The following is a 19,262-nucleotide window of genomic DNA, read 5'->3' on the forward strand; positions in this document are numbered from 1 at the left end:
GGGGTTTGTCCTGGTGTCCCACCTTGCCCGGGTCCAGGGTTTAAGGGGACATGGCTTCCTGTGTCCATCGTGAAGGAGACACATTTAGGGGTCTTGGAACCCCCAGCCACCAGCGGGGTGACACCGAGGCAGAGCACCTCGGGAGAGTGCGGCGGGGGCTGGACCTTCCCTGATGACCACTTTAACCAACAAACATTGAACACTGAACCCGAAAATACGACCGCCAAAGCTCTGCGTTTTTTGTTTTTCCACATTGTCAGTATACTTTGAAAAACACATCCAATTCGTTCCAAGGTGAGCTAGCTTTCTGGGGCTGCACCCCGTGCTTCCTCTGCAGTCACCCACACACCTGCCCGCCAGCCGAAAACCCCCCAAAGGCCCACACGGCCGGGGCTCAAGCCGGGTTCCCGAACGTTCCTCCAAGGGCCCGCCCAGCCTGGCCAACACCAGGAAATGTCCGGGTCAAGAGTGACGCCCCGAATTCCGGGGTCAGGGCAGCTCCGACGCGACCGCGCCAGGCTGCCCGACCTCGACACCCGCCACGAGCAGCCCCAAGACCGAGAGAGGGTCCCCCCCGCCCCAGCGCGCCCCGGTTAGCGCCCGGCACCGTCCTGAGGAGAACGCGCCCCGGGGCGGAGTCGGAGGGCGCCGGCGGCCACGCGGCTGCACGCGACGGGGAAGGCCCGGACTGCGCAGGGCGGAGCAAGACCGGAGCCGCGCCCCGAGGGACGGGTCAGGCCTGAGGGCGGCCGAAGCCGAGCAGACAGGGCCGAGCGCAGGGTCCGGAAGGCGGGAAAGGGCCGAGCACTCACCAGGCCAGAGGGAAGAGCAAAGGGGCAGAGAGGACCCGGTCCGGGGAGCGGGCCAGGGGCGAGTGTAGTTCTACAACGGGCAAGGCAGGGGCGGGGTCAGAAGGGCTGGGGGCGGGGCCAGAGCACGCGGGGCGGGACGCGAGGCGGGGCTAGGACAAGGGCAGGGCGTGCCCAAGCCCGAAGGCGGAACAGGGCAGGGGCCAGAGCACGAGGGGCGGGGCGTGGCAGGGGGAGGGACTAGAGTGTGCCCAGCCCGGAGGGCGGGACACGGGGAGGGGCCAGGACAAGGGTAGGGCATGTCCAAGCCCGAAGGCGGGACAGGGGGAGGGGCCAGAGCGTGCTCACGCCGGGAGGGCGGGGTATGGGAGGGACTAGAGGGCACGAGGCGGGGGCAAGGGCGGGGCTTGTGCGTTCGGGGCGGGACAGGGGGAGGGGCCAGAGCGTGCTCACGCCGGGAGGGGCTAGAGCGCACGAGGCGGGGCCAGGCTGTGGGGGCGTGGTATGGGGAGGGGCCTGAGCGCCCAAGCTCGAGGGCGGGACAGGAGGCGGGCTAGTGTGCTCGGGGCGGGACAGGGGGAGGGGCCAGAGCGTGCTCACGCCGGGGAGGCGGGGCATGGGAGGGGCTAGAAGCGGTGGGCGGGGCTTGACCGCTCGAGGGCGGGGCCAGGACGTGTCCTCGCCTGGGGGCGGGGCGTGGGCGACAATGCCCTCTGGCCGGTAGCTGCTGCCCACGGCCGTCACAGACGCTCCTCGGTCGCCTGCAAGGGTTGCAGATCTAGGAAGCGCAGGAGCAGGGCGAGCAAGCCCAGGAACAGCAGCAGCCCGAGCAGCCACCGCAGGAGTGTCCGTGCGGGGGAGCCGCGAGGCCGCCGGCTCGTGGACTGCACGTACAGCTCCACGGCGTCGGCGAAGCTGAACTTGTCCGGCGCGTAGCCAAGCTGAGCGCGGGCCTTGGCGATCCGGAAGGTGTGCGTGACTGCCACGCTGTGCACCTGCAGGGAGAGGCGGGCAGCTGAGGACGGGCTCGCGGGAAGAGAGGACAGGGATGCCCCCCTCGGTCACAAGGCTCGCCCTGTGCCATCCTCGCCCAGGAGGACTTCCATTCCCTCTTCCAGCTCCTTTTTCTTGCAGGATGCCTCCTCCCTGTGCCCTCTCTTCCCCTGCAGCCCCGTGGTCCCGTCTGGGGCCTGGGAGCAGCTGTTTGGAAGACACGACCTTATTGGCTCCCCGCACCGGCCCCTGGCGCAGCCTCCCTGCCCTTCTTTCTGAATTAGCTTCCCTCCTGGAGGCATTCAACGAGTCCCAAGCGAGCTGCATTTTCCCTGCTGCCAGATGGCCCTGTGTTAAGACAGCTATCAATTAGGGAATGTGCGTGCTCTGTGCTGGGCCCCGGCCAGGTCCTTTCTCTCTTGCTGACATTTAATCCTCTCCTCTCCTGTTTGCAAGTCGAACATCTGACAGGTTAGGTGAGGTGCCTTGCCGGGGGTCACGCAAGGGCAAGAGGCTGCTTGGTTGGCTGTTCAGCTAGGTTGGGGTGTGTGTAAGGGGGAGTCCACTAGCTGCCTGGTTCTCCATCCTCTGGTCTGGGATCCCAGACAGGCAGGAGGAAAAGGGGAGATGGAAGTGGGCCGGCAGGGCACCGTGCAGTTTGTAAATTCAGGCCTTTTGAGGAATGATCTAATCAAAAATTTCCAAAGCCTGCTTATTGTCTGCTGTTCTGTGGTGACAGAGCTGTGGGCTGGAGAAGCAGGGTCCTGGCACACAGAGCGGAGACCACCTCCTCTGGGAGTGCTCCCCAACACCCTCAGAGCTGGTCTGAGCGCCCCTGCCTCCTGACCTGGACTTCCTCACCATTCATCATCACCGCGTGTATGCAGTGTCTGGTGTCCGGGCTCCCTTCCCCTGTCTTCTCGCCTCCACCGTGGTCTTTCCGCAGTGGAAGAAAAAGACCTTGTACAAAATCCAACTTGCGGGCTGCTGTGCTGCAAGAAGGCCAGCAGAGGGCGCGCGGGACGCAGCCAGACCTCCCAACCCTGTTGCTGAACCCAACGGAGGTCCAACCCCTGCCCCACGTCAGTCCAGCTGTGGGACGCCGATATATCATTTCCCACAGCCTGTTGCCAGCTTGGGATCACTGGGGTCTGGGTTTGGATGAGTGATGGTTGGCGGGTTGAGTCAGTTCCTCCTCTGTAAATGGCTGTGATTGTTGTCTATAGCTCAGACAGAGCAAAGCCCAAAGGAGGCAGCACCGCTCAGCACAGGGTCACTGTTGTCACCACTGTGTACCAGGCCGGGTGGCTCAAGGGGGACTTCTCTCAGGTAATTGTCCTCCCTGTGCCTGGTTCTCCCCTTCCCACACCCAGGCTTAGAGGGCCCTGGACTTGAACTTGGAGCCAGTCTCGGCAAGGTGCATCGGGCAAGTCACTGTACAATTTCCCATGATAGAATGTACATCATCATCTTCCTGCCCCTCCTGCCTTAGCCTCAGACAGAATGAGTCGACTGGAAGGGTTTCTGCAAGTGACTTCAAGCACAACCCGTTGCTTTACTGTTTACGATCTCCATGAAATCTGTTCTCCAATGCTGTTACGCTAAGCAAATAAAAGTGCACCATCCTTATGGCTTAAGAGTCTTCTGTATAGTGTGTGTACTTAATATATGCTTATTACCCGGTACTTGTGTGTGTGGCTGGTGCACAGCAGTGGCATTCACAAAACAGAATGTTGGGATGGGTGTTGGGCACAATGAGTAGATAAGGTGCCTGCCTCCCTATCGGAGTGCCCAGGTTCAAGTGTAGCCTCCACCTCCAATTCCACCTGCCCGCTAATCTGCACCCTGGCACACAGCAGGAGATGCATCAAGTGTTGGGTCCCTGCCACCCTAGTGGGTGGTCCAGACGGCATCCCCCAGCTCCTCGCTTCAGGCTGCTTGAGCCCTCATTGTTGTGGGCATTTGGAGGACTGGACCCGTGGATGGAAGATCTCTCTGTGTCTCTTGGACGTTCAAATAAACAATTTGAAAAGTGACTCTGGATGCCTCCTGTAGGCTGGAAAGTCGAAGTGCTTATGAACAAAGACACTGGTAAGTGATGGGCTGGGGTCTTGGGTTTCAGGCCAAGAGAGCACACCTTGAGTGGAGGCCACCGGGTAGGGTGAGCATTGAGAGCTGTGTGGGAGATCTGGACGCCTCTGACGCATCCCCGGTCATGGTGTCAGATGGGTGAGGTGGGGCGTGGGGTGCAGGGGGGCAGCCGCTTACCTCACTGCGGGTGAGCAGGGGTGGGATGCTGCAGATGGGCCTCAGAGCCAGGTGCAGGAACTCCATGACGGTGGCTGCAGGAGACAGGGACCAGTGTGACACCAGTGACTGGGGACCAGGGGACAGCTGCAGGGGAGGGAGGTTGCCTTGCTAAGGGTCATTTGGCCAAGGTCATTGCTAAGGACATTGGGTTCTTTTTCATCATACAGGATGGGGTGTCTTGCTGAGCTGTGGAACAGGTCACCAACAACCTGTTGTTAGCTTCCGAGGACAAATAAATTTAGATAGATTCTCAGATTTCCCTGTAACAATGTATTTCTCCCTTCCATCCCAATACACGCTCCTCAGTGGGAGACAGACATCAGAGCACTGATGGCTCTCAAACTGAAACCCGTGAGGCTGGCATTATGGCACAGTGGGTTAAGCTGCCACCTGTGTAAGAGCTGCTCCATTTCCTGGTTGCTCCACTTCCAGTTCTGCTCCCTACAAATGTACGTGGGAAAGCAGTGGAAAAAGGCCCACGTGTCTGGGCCTCTGCCGCCCACCTAGGATCCCTGGATAGAGTTCTCGGCTCCTGGCTTCCCTCCCAGCCAGCCTAGGCCATTGCCACCATTTGGGGAGTGACTCGGTAAATGGAAGATCTCTCTCTGTCTCTCTCTCCTTAACTCTGCCTTTCAAATTAAATAATTGTAGAGCAAAACAAAAACAAAAAACCCCACCCAGCAGTTCTGGCCCAGATTTGCAGAAACAGTCTGTGCGTTTGAGGGTCTCTTGCCCTGCCTATGCCCACCACTCAGCACCATGTGCCTGCTCTGCAGTTCCTTAACTGGTCCTCAGAGTGAGGAGTCACTGAGGTTAAAATGGCACCTCCACCAGTCCCCAAAGAGCCCCAGCTTCAGGGCTGGGAAAGCAGCCCTCGCAGGACACCTCCAGCCCAGGCCAGAGGAAGTCAGTCAAGCCCAGGTGGGAATTCTTCTCTTCCCACCTCCACCAACGGCCTCAGTGCCTCATCTCTACAATGGGTCCAATCACATTCTCCTTGCACATAGAACAAAATTTAAACAGGGCTAGGATCAGTGTGAAGGGAGTGAGGACCCAGGATTTTTTTAAAAATATATTTATTTTTATTGGAACGGCAGATCATATTTACAGAGAGAAGCAGAGATGGTGAGAAAGACCCTCCATCCACTGGGTCACTACCCAGGAGGTCAGCACAGCCAACCAGAGCTGAGCTCTGAAGCCAGGAGCCAGAAGCCTTCTCTGTGTCTCCCTTATGGGTGCTGGACCCCAGGGATCTGGGACATCCTTCACTGCTTTCCTAGGCCACAAGTAGGGAGTTGGATAGGAAGTGGAGTAGCCAGGACATAAACTGGTGCCCATATGGTATCCCAGTACTTGCAAGGTAAGGATTTAGTTACTTAGCCATCACAGGGCCTGGGAGTTTGAAACTTAAGGGGGCACTTGCTCCCAAGGGGTCACAGAAGCACAGGACCAGGCTCAGTGGGGAGACACCTGCATGGCCACCTTAAATTTGTGTCCTAGCCCTGGCCCTAGGTTTAAAGCAAGCAATGCTGGGGCACCTGGCTTCCACACAGGTACTCCTTTCCTTACCTGTCAGGTAAACCCAGGAAGTCGGCACCTGGATCCAGGGCTGCCTGCGCCCTAGCTTCTCAAACTGCAAGAAGACCATGGCCAGAGGTGAGAAGAGAAGGGCGACCTGCTCCCTCCTCCCACTGACAGTCCCGGGGACAGCGGAAGTTCCTCATGCCCCTCAGGCACCCTCCCAAGGGGGCTGCCCCTGGGTCCAGGCCTGAGTCTGCACCCAATGAAATCCACAGCTCCAACTGAAATGCAGGAAGAGGATTTTAACCTGGGATCCCTTATGTCACTTCCTCCTGACACCTCCCCTCCACTCCAGGCACTCATCAGCAGGCCCTGATCTTTCTAGAATAACTTCCCTAAGAAAGGAAAGAACCTGCAGCCTGTGTGTGGCAGGCGGCAGGGGACAGCCGAGAAGATGGCTGTTGCAGAAACACTCTCCCCATCAAAAGACAAAGACAAGGGCTTGGTGGGGAGGGGCAGTGCACACAGGCGCATTGACACACTTAGAACCCTGGGTGTCAGCTCCTGGGGGCAGGGTGGGGAGTCCAGAGGTACCAAGCAAGTGGGTAACTCCGCACCCAGGTATCATAGCACACCACAACAGATGGAATTGTGTATCCACAAACAGGCAGGCACATGCTTACAGCAGGACTCTGCCCAACAGCCTTCAAGGGAAAAAACTCAACTTGCCCTCAGCCAATGGATGCATGAAACAACATGGGCACAAGGCTTTCAGCAGCTTTCAAAAGCCAGGAGCCAGAAGCCATCTGGGTCTCCCGCTTGGGTACAGGAGCCCCAGTCCTCTGCTCCCCCAGGTTTCTGGTCTCCTCCTTCCTTGCAGGCTAGCCCTGAGAAGCAATCCCTGAGCTTGGAGAGCAGAGGTCGGAGTTTCCTGAAGGGGCTGTGGCCCCAAAGCTGGTTGGTTCCCTGTGCCTCAGCTGTCCCCCTGCATCGCTTCCTTCAGAACCTTCCAAAGGGGTGGTGGAACACAGGTGATTTTCCCAGGGCCAGAAGCCCCCATCATTTAGGCAACAGCAGTCCAGTGTTTGGTTAAGAAGTCCCTTGGGACTTGGGCATGCCTCATTGGGATTGCGTCTCTGCTCCGCTTCTGATTCCAGCTGCCTGCTAACGTGCACCCTGACAGGCAGCAGGTGGCGGCCCGAGGACATGGGTCCCTGCCAGCCACACGAGAGACCTGAATGCAGTTCCAGGCCCCCAGCTTCTTTTGTTTGGCCCAGTCCCTGCTGTGTATGGGCATTCAGGGCGGTGAACCAGATGGACCATGGGAGTTCTCGCTCAATCTCTCCACACTTTCAAGTTAAAAAAAAAAAGAAAAGTAATAAACATATAAACTAAAAAATAAAATTGGAAACAACCAGGAAGCAGGTTGGAAGGTTACTGGGTTAAACTGGGGAGTAAGTGGACTCCCCAAAAGGGCACGCAGGATGGGCTCCAGCCAGTTCCATGGTCACCCAGGGCATAGCTCCGACCTCAGCAGCAACTTGGTAGTATGGAATCTGTTTCAGGGAAGGTGGATGGGTTGGGGTATGGGGGCAAAGAAGGCCAGGGGCACCTACCAGCGGGGCCATCCACTCGAAGACGTTGACACTCTCGCCGTCATTGATGTAGTATGCCTGACCGCTCTGAGGGGACAGAGTGGGACAGGGAGTGGGACCCTACCCTTCTCAGAGTGGGGTCCCTACAGATGCCCCAATGCCTCTTGTTCTCTTGAGCAAGGCAGACCTTGTCTCTTGTGGGAACAGACCTGGGTCACCCCCTGTGAATTTTGGGGGAGACCACCACCAAGATGTGCGAGGGCAATAAAATGCCCCCTCCAATCCCCACACCAGGCTGTGGTGAACAGGGCAATGCAACAGTACATGGCACCTACTTCTCTGGTACAAACTCCACTGATCTCACTGGTCACCATGAGATCATAGCAATGCTCCATAAAGAAACTCCTGTCCCCACCCCCCCAAAAAGCTTCTGCAAGGACATGCATTGGCAGCCCTCAGGGCCTCAGTTGGAGGTCAGGGATTAGGTCCCCAGGGGCCGGAGTCAGAGTCCCCTGCCTGTAGCCCATGGGAGAAGGGGAGGACTCACAGCCACGAAGCCCTTGGCCGCAGTGAGCGCCTCGGCCGCCAGCACATGTGCCTGTACCAGGTTGCACACATGGACCCAGTTCATGCGTGTCTTGCGGTCTCCAAATCGGAACACGAACAGCCTTCTCTTGATGTGGCTCTGAGGAGGTGGAGGGGACGAGACATAAGGGCTGCAGTCTGGAGGGACTCCACATCATGCCATTCGCAGGTCTGCCCACCGAGGATGCCTCTCTCCCACTCCACACCCACACCCAGGAGTTCTGGCTCCCCAAGGAAGCCATCCAGCACACGCTCCCTCCCAGCGTTACCACTCATTGTCTGTCACCAGGACATATTGTCCCTTTCTCACTGCCCCCCTCACTTGTTTGCTGCCTAGCCAAGGAGATCCTTCTCAGCCCTGAGGCAAGCCAGGTCTCCACCCCCACACCCCCAGCTCTCATCCTCCCGGGTGCCATCTTGCCTACTGAAAGTGAAGTCCTGACAGTGGCCTAGCAGCCTTTCCTCACCTGTCCCCAACCACTCTGGGACTCTGTCCCCTTTTAATCCCCGTAGTGGCTCTGCCAGTGCCACATGTGGCCCCCTCACTCTTCTTGGACCATCTCCGGGTTTAGGATTCCATCACTGCCACCCTGCACCCAGTAGGTCCTTCCTCCAGATTGTTGCACACTGCATTCCGCCAGCTCCCCACAGTGCAAGTTTCTTGCCACTTTCCGTGGGAGGCTCCCTGAGGATACTGGAGCTCAGGGGGACAGCAAGTGTCCCTGTGTCTTACTGAGCTGTCCCCAAACCTGAACGGTGCTGAGCACAGAGCAGGAACTCAACTATACCTATTCAAGGACTAAGAGCCTGAATGGGGTGAGCATCCCTGGGAGTGACCCCATATCCTGTAAGAACCCAGTGAAGAGAAAGAGGCAGAAAAACCTAGCACAGGAAGGTGTTCAAACCGCACTCCAGGTCTTTCCAAACTGGAAGTCCTCCTGGGCCTCCCCTGCAAGGCCCATTGTTTTGTCCCTCTCTCACATTAGCTGTGCCCCTTGAACCCTGTGGGGGTACTCCTGTGTATGGGAGGGATGACCCACCCAGCCCAGGAAGCCCCCGGGGTGAGGACAGGCTGTAGGCTCCCTTCTCTGCTTTCTCCTCCAGGGTGACCTGCACCTTGTTGCACATACTGATATCGCAGCAGGCCTGAGGATGGGGGCAAAGGGCCTGTCCCAAACTTGAGGGTCCCAGGCTCGGGACATGGCTTCAAACACTGTCAGTGGGTAGGGGGCCTGAACAGTGTGCATGCCATCCGGCCTCCTGTTTGCCTTGGTTATGGGGGAAAAAACCGGGACAACCACCACGACAACAATGACGTACTGCTACTCGTGGCAGGTGCCTCTGCTCTTCAGGGCCGTAGATGCCCGGGGGCCGCAGCACACAGGTCCGGAGGGTCCCTCCTCCTAGGATGTGGGAAATAGGGCAGTCAGGGGCCTGGAGGAGGGTAGGAGGGCAGCCCAGTAGGGAGAGGGAGAGGAGGGCTGTCTATATCTCCCAATCCTGCAGGTTACACGGAACTCTTGCGGTTTCCTCTTCCAAACCACCACTCAGTGCACCTATCAGTCAACAAACAGGCCCCTTCCACCCTACACCCACCACGGATGGATGATGGGAAGAATGTCAGGCCTGCTTCCATGGTGTTCACAGACACACCTGGCCCACACTCCCTTGCCCCAGGAATGCTAGTTCTTTCCCTTTTCTGATCCTGTTAGATGAGGATCCACGGTTGCCCTCAGAAAGGCATGGATAGGTTCCTGTAGCCCTAGGAAGCCAAGATTTTTTTTCCTCGAGGTGACCCTGTGAGTGGGGACTGTAATTTTCCCCACTTCAGGGATGGAAGAGACTCTGAGAAGGGCTGGGACTTGTTGTAGGTCACATGAGGCACTGAGATGGGGATGCTTCCCTAAGACCCAAGGCCAAGCAAGCAGGAAATCCATCATTCAACTCTCTCAGCCTTAAGTTTCTCCTCTGGAAAACGGGTGCTTTGTATGTGGTGGCAGTGGTCCTGCTTTCCAATCCATGGGGAAAGGAAAGGTCTCAGTCTACCAGCTGAAAGCATGGGGAATTTGCTCCCCGTATGCTGCACTGTCTTAACAGAGTCCTCCAGACCCCAATGGAGTCGAGAGAGAGAGAGAGAGAGAGAGAGAGAAAGACTCTCCCTCCTGAGACTCAAGCTCCCCCAAGTGGCTACACCCCCAGGGGCGTGGGGGTCCAGGGGATATGATTCTCTGGGTACCCTACCCTTCTGCACAAGGTCACAGATGGCTCACATGGGAGCCAAGAGATGTTCTCACCTAGGAGTCTTACTCCACTATGCTAGGACCACAGGAAGGGACCAACCCTGAGAACTCTGATGATCATCCCCTCCCCGCCAGGTCTCCAAGGCTGCCCTGACTCCAGTGGGCCATTTTCCTGGAAATCCATTTTCCCACAGTTATCCCACATCCTATCCAAGTTCCCTGTGGTTAGCACATTGACATATAGGTTAATCCTCCCACTGAAGTGCTGGCATCCCATATATGAGTGTTGGTTTGAATCCCAGCTGCTCTACTTCTCATCCTCACTATTATAGTGAAGGAAAGCGGTGGAAGATGGCTCCTGCACTCACATGGGAGACCTGAAGAAGCTCTTGGCTCCTGGCTTCGGATCTGCTCAGTTTTGGTTGTTATGGCCAATTGGGGAGTGAACCAGTAGGTGCAAAGTCTCTCTGTCTCTCCTTCTCTCTATAAATCTACACTTCCAATAAAAACAATTTAAAAAAAAATATGAGCTCCCTTTTCCCTACACATGACCATGGCCATTGTCTCTGGGTCACCATGAAACACCCTGATGGCTGCAACTCCAGTGGTTCCTAGATGGTAACTGTGTCCCGGAACTTGAGAATGTGACCTTAGATGGAAAAGAGTCTGCAGAAGTCACGAAGGCTCAGGATGAGCGCATCCCAGATTACCCCAGCATCCTTGGGTCAGAGATCATGCAGACGGGGGCTGGCATTGTGGTGCAGCAAGTTAGTCTCTGCTTGGGATGCTGGCATCCCATTTAGGTGCTGGTTCAAGTCCCAGCTGCTTTGCTTCCAATCCAGCTTCCTGTTAACGCACCTGGAAAAGTAGCAGGGGACAGTCGGAGTGCTAGGGCTCCTGCCACTCATGTGGGAGATCCTGATGGAGCTCCTGGCTCCAGCATGGCTCAGTCCTGGCCATTGCAGTCATTTTGGGGAGTGAGCCAGCTGATGGAAGATCTCTCTCTCTTTCTCTCTGACTCTCCCCCTCTCTGTGACTCTGCCTTCAAATATAATAATAATAATAATAATAATAACAACAACAACAATAATAAAGATGCAGACCAAGAGAAGCCATGTGAAGGGGCTAGAGAGGGGTACCCACAAGCCCAGGAGTGCACAGAGCCACCACAATTGGGAAACGACCCACAGGGCTCCTACCCTAGAACCTTGGGATGGGGCAGCATAGCCTGGCACACAGCTACCACGTGGTCTACAGGTGTAGTGAAAAGGAATGTCTGTTGTTCTATGTGTTCCATCTAGGATATTCACAGCTCCCGAGATAGGTCACAGCTCCTATGACCCCAAGCTGGCATCTGTGCGTCTTAGAGTCTGCTAAGGACACCAGGGCCCTCTGTGCCCCACTCTGTGGAGTCAGAGCCGGGCAACAGGGGAGTGGAAATCACCCCGGGTGACCGAGGCTGCATTCCTGGGAGGTAGGTATCAGGTGAGCTGCACTATAAACAGCCAATGGCTAATTTTAAGCTCTGGGTCACCTGGGCAAGGTGTGGAGGGGTGGAGATGAGGAGGCTGAGTTGCAGCTGCCATTGGCTGGGGTGGGGGGCACTGGGCAGCCACGTCACGGGGGGCTGGGTCTGGTATCCATGACTCTGCTGACCATGGAAAGCCAGAGATGCTCATATAAATAATTCTTGGCTGGCGGATTAGGTGTCTGGCTCGCAGGCTGCTGGCCCGGCTGAGAGAGGCCCCAAGCAAAGAAAAGAATTCAACTACACAGGGTAAAATTCCCCCCAAATATAGGGGGTATCCCCAACCCCCTCTACTTCCACTGACTGGGGTCAGGGGTGGTCTGATTGGCTTCACGTGATGGGGGCTGTGGTGGGAGAGGTTTTTTTTTTTTTATGAAAATAGTCCATCCTCATGGGTCCACTCAGCTGTGGGCAGCCTGGCCCAGTAAGTCCAAAGGGCCTTGCTGGGAGACTCCCTAGCAATTCAATCCCATTTTGATCCTCCAACTTTTTTTTTAAAGATTTTTTTTTTTTTTAATTTGAGAGGCAGATTTTACATAGAGAAAAGAACAGAGAGATCTTCATTCCCCAAGTGGCCAGGGAAGCCTGGGCTGGGCCAGTCCAAAGCCAGGAGTCAAGAGCTTCTTCTGGGTTTCCCACACGGGTGCAGGGTCCAAAGGACTTGGGTCATCCTCCACTACTTTTCCAGGCACATTAGTAGGAAGCTGGATTAGAAGCAGTAAGAACTTAAACCAGTGCCCATATGGAATACCAGCGTTGTAGACAGAGGTTTAACCTACTATACCACAGTGCCAGCTTCCCCCTCCCCTCCCCCCGCCGCTAACCCTTTAAAGGCCATACAACATTGAGTTTAGTCAGTTGACCTCTCTCAGTCTCAATTCTCTCATTTGTAAAATGGGCATCCCTCTCTCTACAAATGCATTTGGCTTCTGAGTTGAGAAGGTTTGGGTAGGCAGGAGCTAAACTACCTGTGTCCTTTTAGTTTTGAATCCCAGAAAGCAAGGAATTGAAGATACTGACAGCACCTAAGATGCTCAGGTCTGGGACCAGCACTGTGGCACATTGGGTAAAGCCACCAACTGCAGACTCCTGCAGACCCAGCATCCCATATGGATGTCAGTTTGAGTGCTGACTGCTCCACTTCTAACCCAGCTCTCTCTGCTTGTGTACCTGGGAAAGCGGCGGAGGATAGTGCAACTACTTGGGCCCTAGCACCCACGTGAGATACCTGGAAGAAACTCCCAGCTTCAGATGACCTCAATTCTGGCCATTGCAGTCATTTTGAGAAGTGAACCTGCAGATGGAAGTTCTCTTTCTGTCCCCTAACCTCCCTAAGACTGCCGTTCAAATAGACAAACACATCTTACAACAAAACAAACAAAAGAGACTCATCCCATCTTGGAGTGCCTGGGTTCAAGACCCAGCTCTGCTTCCAATGCCAGCTTCCTGCTGATATGCACCCTGAGAGGTGCCAGGTCATGGCCTAGCCCCTTGCTGCTGCAGGCAGCTGTGGACTGAATAAGTGAATAGAAAATCTCTGTGATTCTCTGACTTATAAATCAATCAATGAATCAATCATTCAGACAGAATAAATAGAACTGGCATGCCAAATAGCACCTGGCATGTAGGAAGCATTTAATAAATGTAGGCCACTGATATATCTATTATTCCACCTCTATAACCCAAAGAGGCAACACAGTGAGGCAACTGAGGCAGATTTGCCTGGAAACGTACTCAAGGTCAAGCTTTAGGCCCCTTCCAACATGTTGCCCCTCCTCCCAGATCATCATGGTGTATTCTTCTAAGAAGACCCCCTCCTTGTCCACCACCCCACTCAGCTACATCCACTTTTGGGCAGCAGAAACAGGATCATTGGGTCAGCCCAAGCTTCTCCCCATCAGACAACAACCAAGGTGCGGGCAGAGACTGGCCTGGATCCCCCTGCAGAGTGCTGGAGCACAGTTACATGCTTGAAATTTGTTAGCTGATGGACAGCCAAGGCAGACCTCAGACCCACATTGCTAAAGGCTGCAATCACACACACACACAAACACACACACACAGCACTCACCTGGAAGAGGGGTCCCGTTGGCCATGAGCATCAACTGGTCAGCGATGGCTTTGGTCCGGGAGTAGTGGTCCATGTGCTGTAAGAGGCCAGGGAGGACAGGTCCACCAGACTGGGATGAGCCTTTGTTGTTAGCAGCTCCTGCCCAGCCCACACCTCCACCTTCCCACGGGCCACGGGCCGTGGGGGTTGTGTTCTAGGGACTCCCACTGGGGTGTGGCCCTTCCTCTCCCTGAGGGAGGTAATACCAGTCAATGATGAGCACAGAGAGGCCCTCATGTGCTCCCAAACAGCGGCCTGCCTTTAGCATTCACCTGAGGTTTGCCATCCCCACTATGGGTGATCCTATTTTCCTGTCTCCCTAGCCCATCCCTGGGTGGTCTCAGCCCTGGATAAAGAGATGGAAGCTTAGAGACTTGCTCAGGGTCACAGAGCTGGCAAGTGGCCAGGTCTCAGGACTTGCTGACATAGAAACGCTGGCCTCACCCTGGGACTTCACTTCCCCTCCCAGGTGATAGTGGGTGGGTCCCAGGCCTGCTGGCCTTGTCCGCCTCTCCCGTGGTACCTTGTCCAGTGGAAAATATGGCACGGAGTCCTCATCACCTTGCTCTATGGGCTTCCCGCCAAAGGCCACGTTGACGGTGCTGGTGTACACAAGCCGTGGGACACGCCGGCGGACACAGACTGCAACAGGTGCATGGTGCAACACACATATGGACACACACACACACACATCAGGCAAAGGGTGAGCAGGAGGCCGGCTAGAGAGGTGCCTGTGAGAACCCCTCACAGGCACATCCACTGATAGCTACCCAGGCTTCTGCATACACCCTGGCTCCCAGGCCTTGTCACTTAGGGTGAGGGTCAACTTCAGGCTTCTGTCCCTGGTGGGGGACAGGTCTGACTCATTCTTTCTTCTCAGTGTGTCCGTAGTCCCTAAGCTGTCTCACCAGGGACAGGTCAGAACAAAGTCTTCCGTCGATAGGGACACAGCAAAAACCACTCTAGGATCAGAGAGGAAAACAGAGTGCAGGACAAGGCAGAGGCCCAGACATGGGATTCCTGTTTTGGACCTTCCTTATGCCCATCTCTAAGCCATGAGTGTCCAACCCTACTCCCCCCCAGTCCCAGACAGGCCAAGGCTGTGAGGGTACTTCCTGGGCAGGCCCCAGGCAGGTGCCTAGCTGTGCTGGGAGGCCCTCCATGGAGGTAGCCAGAGGGTCCCATGTCTGTTCCTCATGCTTGTCTCCAAGCTGGGATAATGACCAGAGAGTGGAGAGGAGGAAGCACACAACAGGTTACACTCAGTCCTAAACGCCTACCATCAATCACCAGCTTGGTGCCTCCAACATTTATAGACTCAATCTGTTCTTTTTGCAGCTAGAAGATAAGATGCAGGTGGGAAGGACAATCATGATGGGGATGAGGTTGGGAGTTGGGGTGTGGTAGAGGGTTAAGGAAAGCAGGGACAGCTGACTGTTGAGCCTAGAGTGGAATTCCATCTGATGATCCACTCCCCAAGTGACCGCAACAGTCAGTGCTGCACCTATCCAAAGCCAGGAGCCCAGATCCTTTTCCGGGTCTCCCACACAGATGCAGGGTCCCAAGGCATTGGGCCACCCTTGACTGCTTTCCCAGGCCACAAGCAGGGAGCTGGATGGGAAGCGGGGCTGCCAGGATACGAAACTGGCGACCATACGGGATCCCGGGCCTGTTCAAGGGGAGGACTTTAGCTGTTAGGCCACAGTGCAGGGCCATATCTATCTGTCTATCTATCTATCTATCTATCTATCTATCTATCTATCTATCTATCTATCTAGCTATTTTTTTAAAGGGCAGCAGTATTTGGCACAATGTTATGGCACCATGGTTAAGGCACCGCCTGGAGTGGCACATTCTCATTCTTTATTGGAGTGCCTGGGTTTGAGTCCTGGCTCTTCTTCTGACTCCATCTTCCTGCTGATGCCCACTGTGGGAGACAAGAGCTTGGGTCCCTATCACCCACAAGAGAGACCCAGACTGAGTTCCAGGTGTCTTGTTCTGGCCCAACCCGGGATCATTGTTGGCATTTAGGCCTTGAACGGATGGTCGAAAGAACTGTCTCTCTCTGCCTCTCTACCTTTAAAATAAATAATGTTTTGATAAAGAGTGGAGAATAAAAAGGAAAATTCTCTCTCATTTCTGATTCATGCCTTTTCCCTCCCTGGATAATCACTATTGGTTTCATATGTTTCCAGAGATAAGCTGTGCTTGTTAATAACAGTACACATGGCTTAAGGAAAAGCTAAACAAGCATTAATCCCTTTCTTTTAAACAAATGCAAGGGAACCACGTACTATTTTACACCTTGGAGATCATCCTGACATTGGTGCACATGGAGGTACCTCTGGAAGAGCTACGTAGAAGTTCACTGCATGGCTACAACACAATTGATTTAACTGGGCCTTGACTGATGGGTCTTTCAGCTATGTCCAGCTTTGTCACTGAAGATGCTGCTAAGGTGTCCACTCCTACTTTGATGACTACTCTCACACTGCTGTCTGGAGAGGTGATGACCTAAGTAGTAGCAACGTCCTCCTTTTCTAGATAAGGAAACTAAGGCTCGGTAAGGTTACATCATCTTACATTCTAGCCACACAGCTGGAAAGAGGCCGAGCCAGCATCTGGTCTCCCAGCTGCAGAGTATGGGTTGGGATAACAGCTCAAACCCTTCCCATAGTGGGCAAAGAGCAGGAAGGAAGACATGGGCCCAGCCAGGACTCAAACCCTTTCTTTGTTTCTTCCAGGTGGTCTACACCAGGAGTTCACCTTCTCAGCGCCGGACATCCCATAGGAGGCCATGTGAAAGACACAGTCCACCCCTTCGAAGGCACAGTATAGGGCTTCTTCATCTCGGATGTCAGCCTGGAATAGAACAGAGAAGGGGGCGGGAGGTCCAAGTTCAAGGCAAACAGAGACCGCAGTTTTGCACCATCCCAGGACCCAGAGCTGGCCTCTGACCAAGCCTCTAGAGGGATAAGAAAGGCTGGGGGTAGCCTTGACATCAATTCTCCATTTATTAAGCTCTGCAGATTGCGGACTGCACCAGGAGTGTTTCACACATTTGTCTGTTCAGCTCCCAGCAAGCAGAGATTACCACTGTTCCCTCTCTGACAATGAGGGCTGCAAAGCTCCCAGATGTGAAACCTTGGGGCCACACTGTCCACTTGGGAAGCACAGAAGTATTCTTAACCCTCACAGGTTTCATACCAGACACCGCCCTTCCCTACCCCTAACCAACCACTACCCTTGATCCTCAAGCCCCTTGTGCCTGCACCTGGATGAACTCGGTTCCTGGTGGCAGTTCCCACTGAGGTCTGCGGAGGTCCAGCAGGATGACAGAAGTGCCGCCCTTGGCCAGAGTGGATCCCAGGCTGAAGCCCAGGTAGCCTCCTCCTCCTGTCACCAGAACTTTCTGCTTAGGAGCCAGGACAGTTCTGACTTGAGTCTTCTGCTGTGACGGTGGTGTTGGGGCTGTCGGCAACTCACTGGGTTGGAGCCCAGTCCCAGAGCCCCGTCTGGGCCCTGGGCTAGGTAGTGACCCAGCTCCTAGCCCAGATGCTGACCAAGCCCTTGGCTCTGGCCTCAGACCTGGTCCAGGTCCTGGTCCCCCCCTGGGGGCTGATGCAGGCTCTGAAATGGCACCATGCTGTGATCCAGGCACTGCCACAGCACCAGATCCTGCCACAGGGCCTGGAATAGGGTGAGGGCTCAGTGCAGGTTCTGGAACCACACCAGATCCCAGCCTGGGCTCTAAGACAGCGACACCAGGGCCTGTCCCTGAGGCAAAACCAGACCCTGGACTTGGGATGCCTCCCCAGGCCTGGCACACAGGGCAGCTCTTCTCGCCCTGGCCTGTGGCTTTGCAGGCCTCTGGGAAGGCAGGTGCGGTGTTGGTCTTCATCTTCTATCAGGCCATGCAGACCCGGAAGCTGTGCAGCTGTGGGAGAAAATAGAACATCCTAGAATTCTCTCAAGTTATAAGGGTTATCAGACTCTGAATACTAAGGGGGAAAAGCTCAGGTAGAAATTAGAGACCTTGTGAGTTTTGGGTGAACCTGTCCCTTTCAGAATTTCAGGAACTTTCAGGGACAGATGGGGTTCAGCCCAATGGTTAAGTCACTGCTGGAGACCTCTGCATCCCACATGACAGTGCATGGGTTTGAGTCCTGCTCCTACTCTTGATTCCAGTTTCCTGTCATGTACACCCTGGGAGGCAGCAAGTAATGCTCAAGGTGTTAGGTCCCTACCACCCACATGAGAGACCCAGAATAGCCCCCTGGTTGCTGGCTTTGGCCTAACTCTATTCCAGTGATTGTGGCCATTTGGGGAATGAACCAGTGAATGGAAATCCCATCGGTCTCTCCCTCTTGAATGAATGGATGAATAAATAAAGAAAGGAAGAGCTTTCAGGGTGGGTGCTCCTCCCATAGAAAGAGAGACTGGGAAGCTGAGCTTTGGGAAACTGAGACCCAAAGTCCTGCTGTGTGACAGACTTGGGCCACATGCTCCCGACTCCCCTTAAAATCCCAGTTGTGTTTTTGTCCCAGAGGAGGATGCATCAAATCATGCCCAGCGTGTGTCTGACAAGGTGGAGGGGATCAGAGGGCTCTCTAGGAATGAGAGCGAGGATGATGAAGGGTGAGGGAGAGGGATCTGTTTGGGATGCCGATCCACTGGAAGCCTGTCCACAATCCAACCACTGTCCTCCCCCTGTTACTGTCTGACTCAGCAGGTGCTTGCTGAGTGATTCACTCCTAGTGGTGGGTTTCTGACCTCTTTTAGTCTCCTTGGCCATAGTCCTGCTTGCCAAGGTTCTGCGTGATGGAGACGGTTATGCCTGGTACAAACTCTAGCCCTCGGGGACTCAACTAGGGGAGTGGGATACCTCAAATCAGAGCCTTTACAGAGAATGGAGTGAGGGTACAGCCCGTGAGGAGTGCCCTTTGACCCTGGCTCTGATGACCCTGTCGTGGGGAAGGGTCTGTGGTCCAGAGCTATCCCAGGAGATGTTTTTTGTAGCATGGGCTTGGGACTGGCCTTGGGTGTGTCTCTGGAAGACCTTTAAAGCCTCCTGTCCCTGCATGGGCACAGCTGTAATAAGAACCCAGATAAACCCTGGCCCTGTCATGCACTCCTTCCCCCCCACCCCATCCCCCCAGATGCCACAGCATTTGACTAATCAGCTACGGGAAGATTAAAACCAAGGGGACAGAGAGACAGCCAGAACCCTGGAGTGCCACCGCCCCATTAATCCTCCAGGGCGGGCTGGGGAAGCAGAGGCTACTGAGGCCCAAACGGAGGCCCAGAGACCGGGACTCACAGGAAACACCTCGGCTCGAGTTCAGGTCAGCGGGGGGCTCCTCCGCAGTGGCGTTTGGTGTCAAGGACAAGCGGTGTCACGGACCGACCCCCGAGGAGCGTCAGCCTAAGACGGAAGGAGCATGTGCCCTTCACCCAGCAGTCCCGGGCCGGAGCCTTCTCCCCTCTTGTCCCACCCCACCCCCGTTTCGGCTCTCCTACCCTGTCTCACCTTCACCTGCATCCCCAGCCCGGCTCACCTGGCCCTGGCTC

The 19,262-nt window shown here is 55.4% G+C and overlaps 1 protein-coding gene across 1 annotated transcript; it reads right to left on the reverse strand.

The window, feature by feature from the left end:
• Positions 1–1,549: 1,549 nt before the first annotated feature.
• On the reverse strand, positions 1,550–17,636 carry SDR42E2 (short chain dehydrogenase/reductase family 42E, member 2). Its single transcript, XM_040973719.1, has 12 exons — positions 17,486–17,636; positions 16,966–17,206; positions 16,458–16,553; positions 14,972–15,029; positions 14,215–14,333; positions 13,653–13,728; positions 9,134–9,216; positions 7,776–7,913; positions 7,250–7,315; positions 5,682–5,745; positions 4,071–4,144; positions 1,550–1,804 (listed from the first exon to the last, which is right to left on the reverse strand). Exons 1-12 carry the CDS (start codon positions 17,590–17,592, stop codon positions 1,550–1,552), a joined length of 1,377 nt encoding a protein of 458 aa, XP_040829653.1. The 5' UTR covers positions 17,593–17,636.
• Positions 17,637–19,262: the final 1,626 nt, after the last annotated feature.

Source organism: Ochotona curzoniae, unplaced genomic scaffold (assembly GCF_017591425.1).
Source record: "Ochotona curzoniae isolate NIBS_2020 unplaced genomic scaffold, NIBS_Ocur_1.0 contig_2321, whole genome shotgun sequence".
Classification (NCBI taxonomy): Eukaryota; Metazoa; Chordata; class Mammalia; order Lagomorpha; family Ochotonidae; genus Ochotona; species Ochotona curzoniae.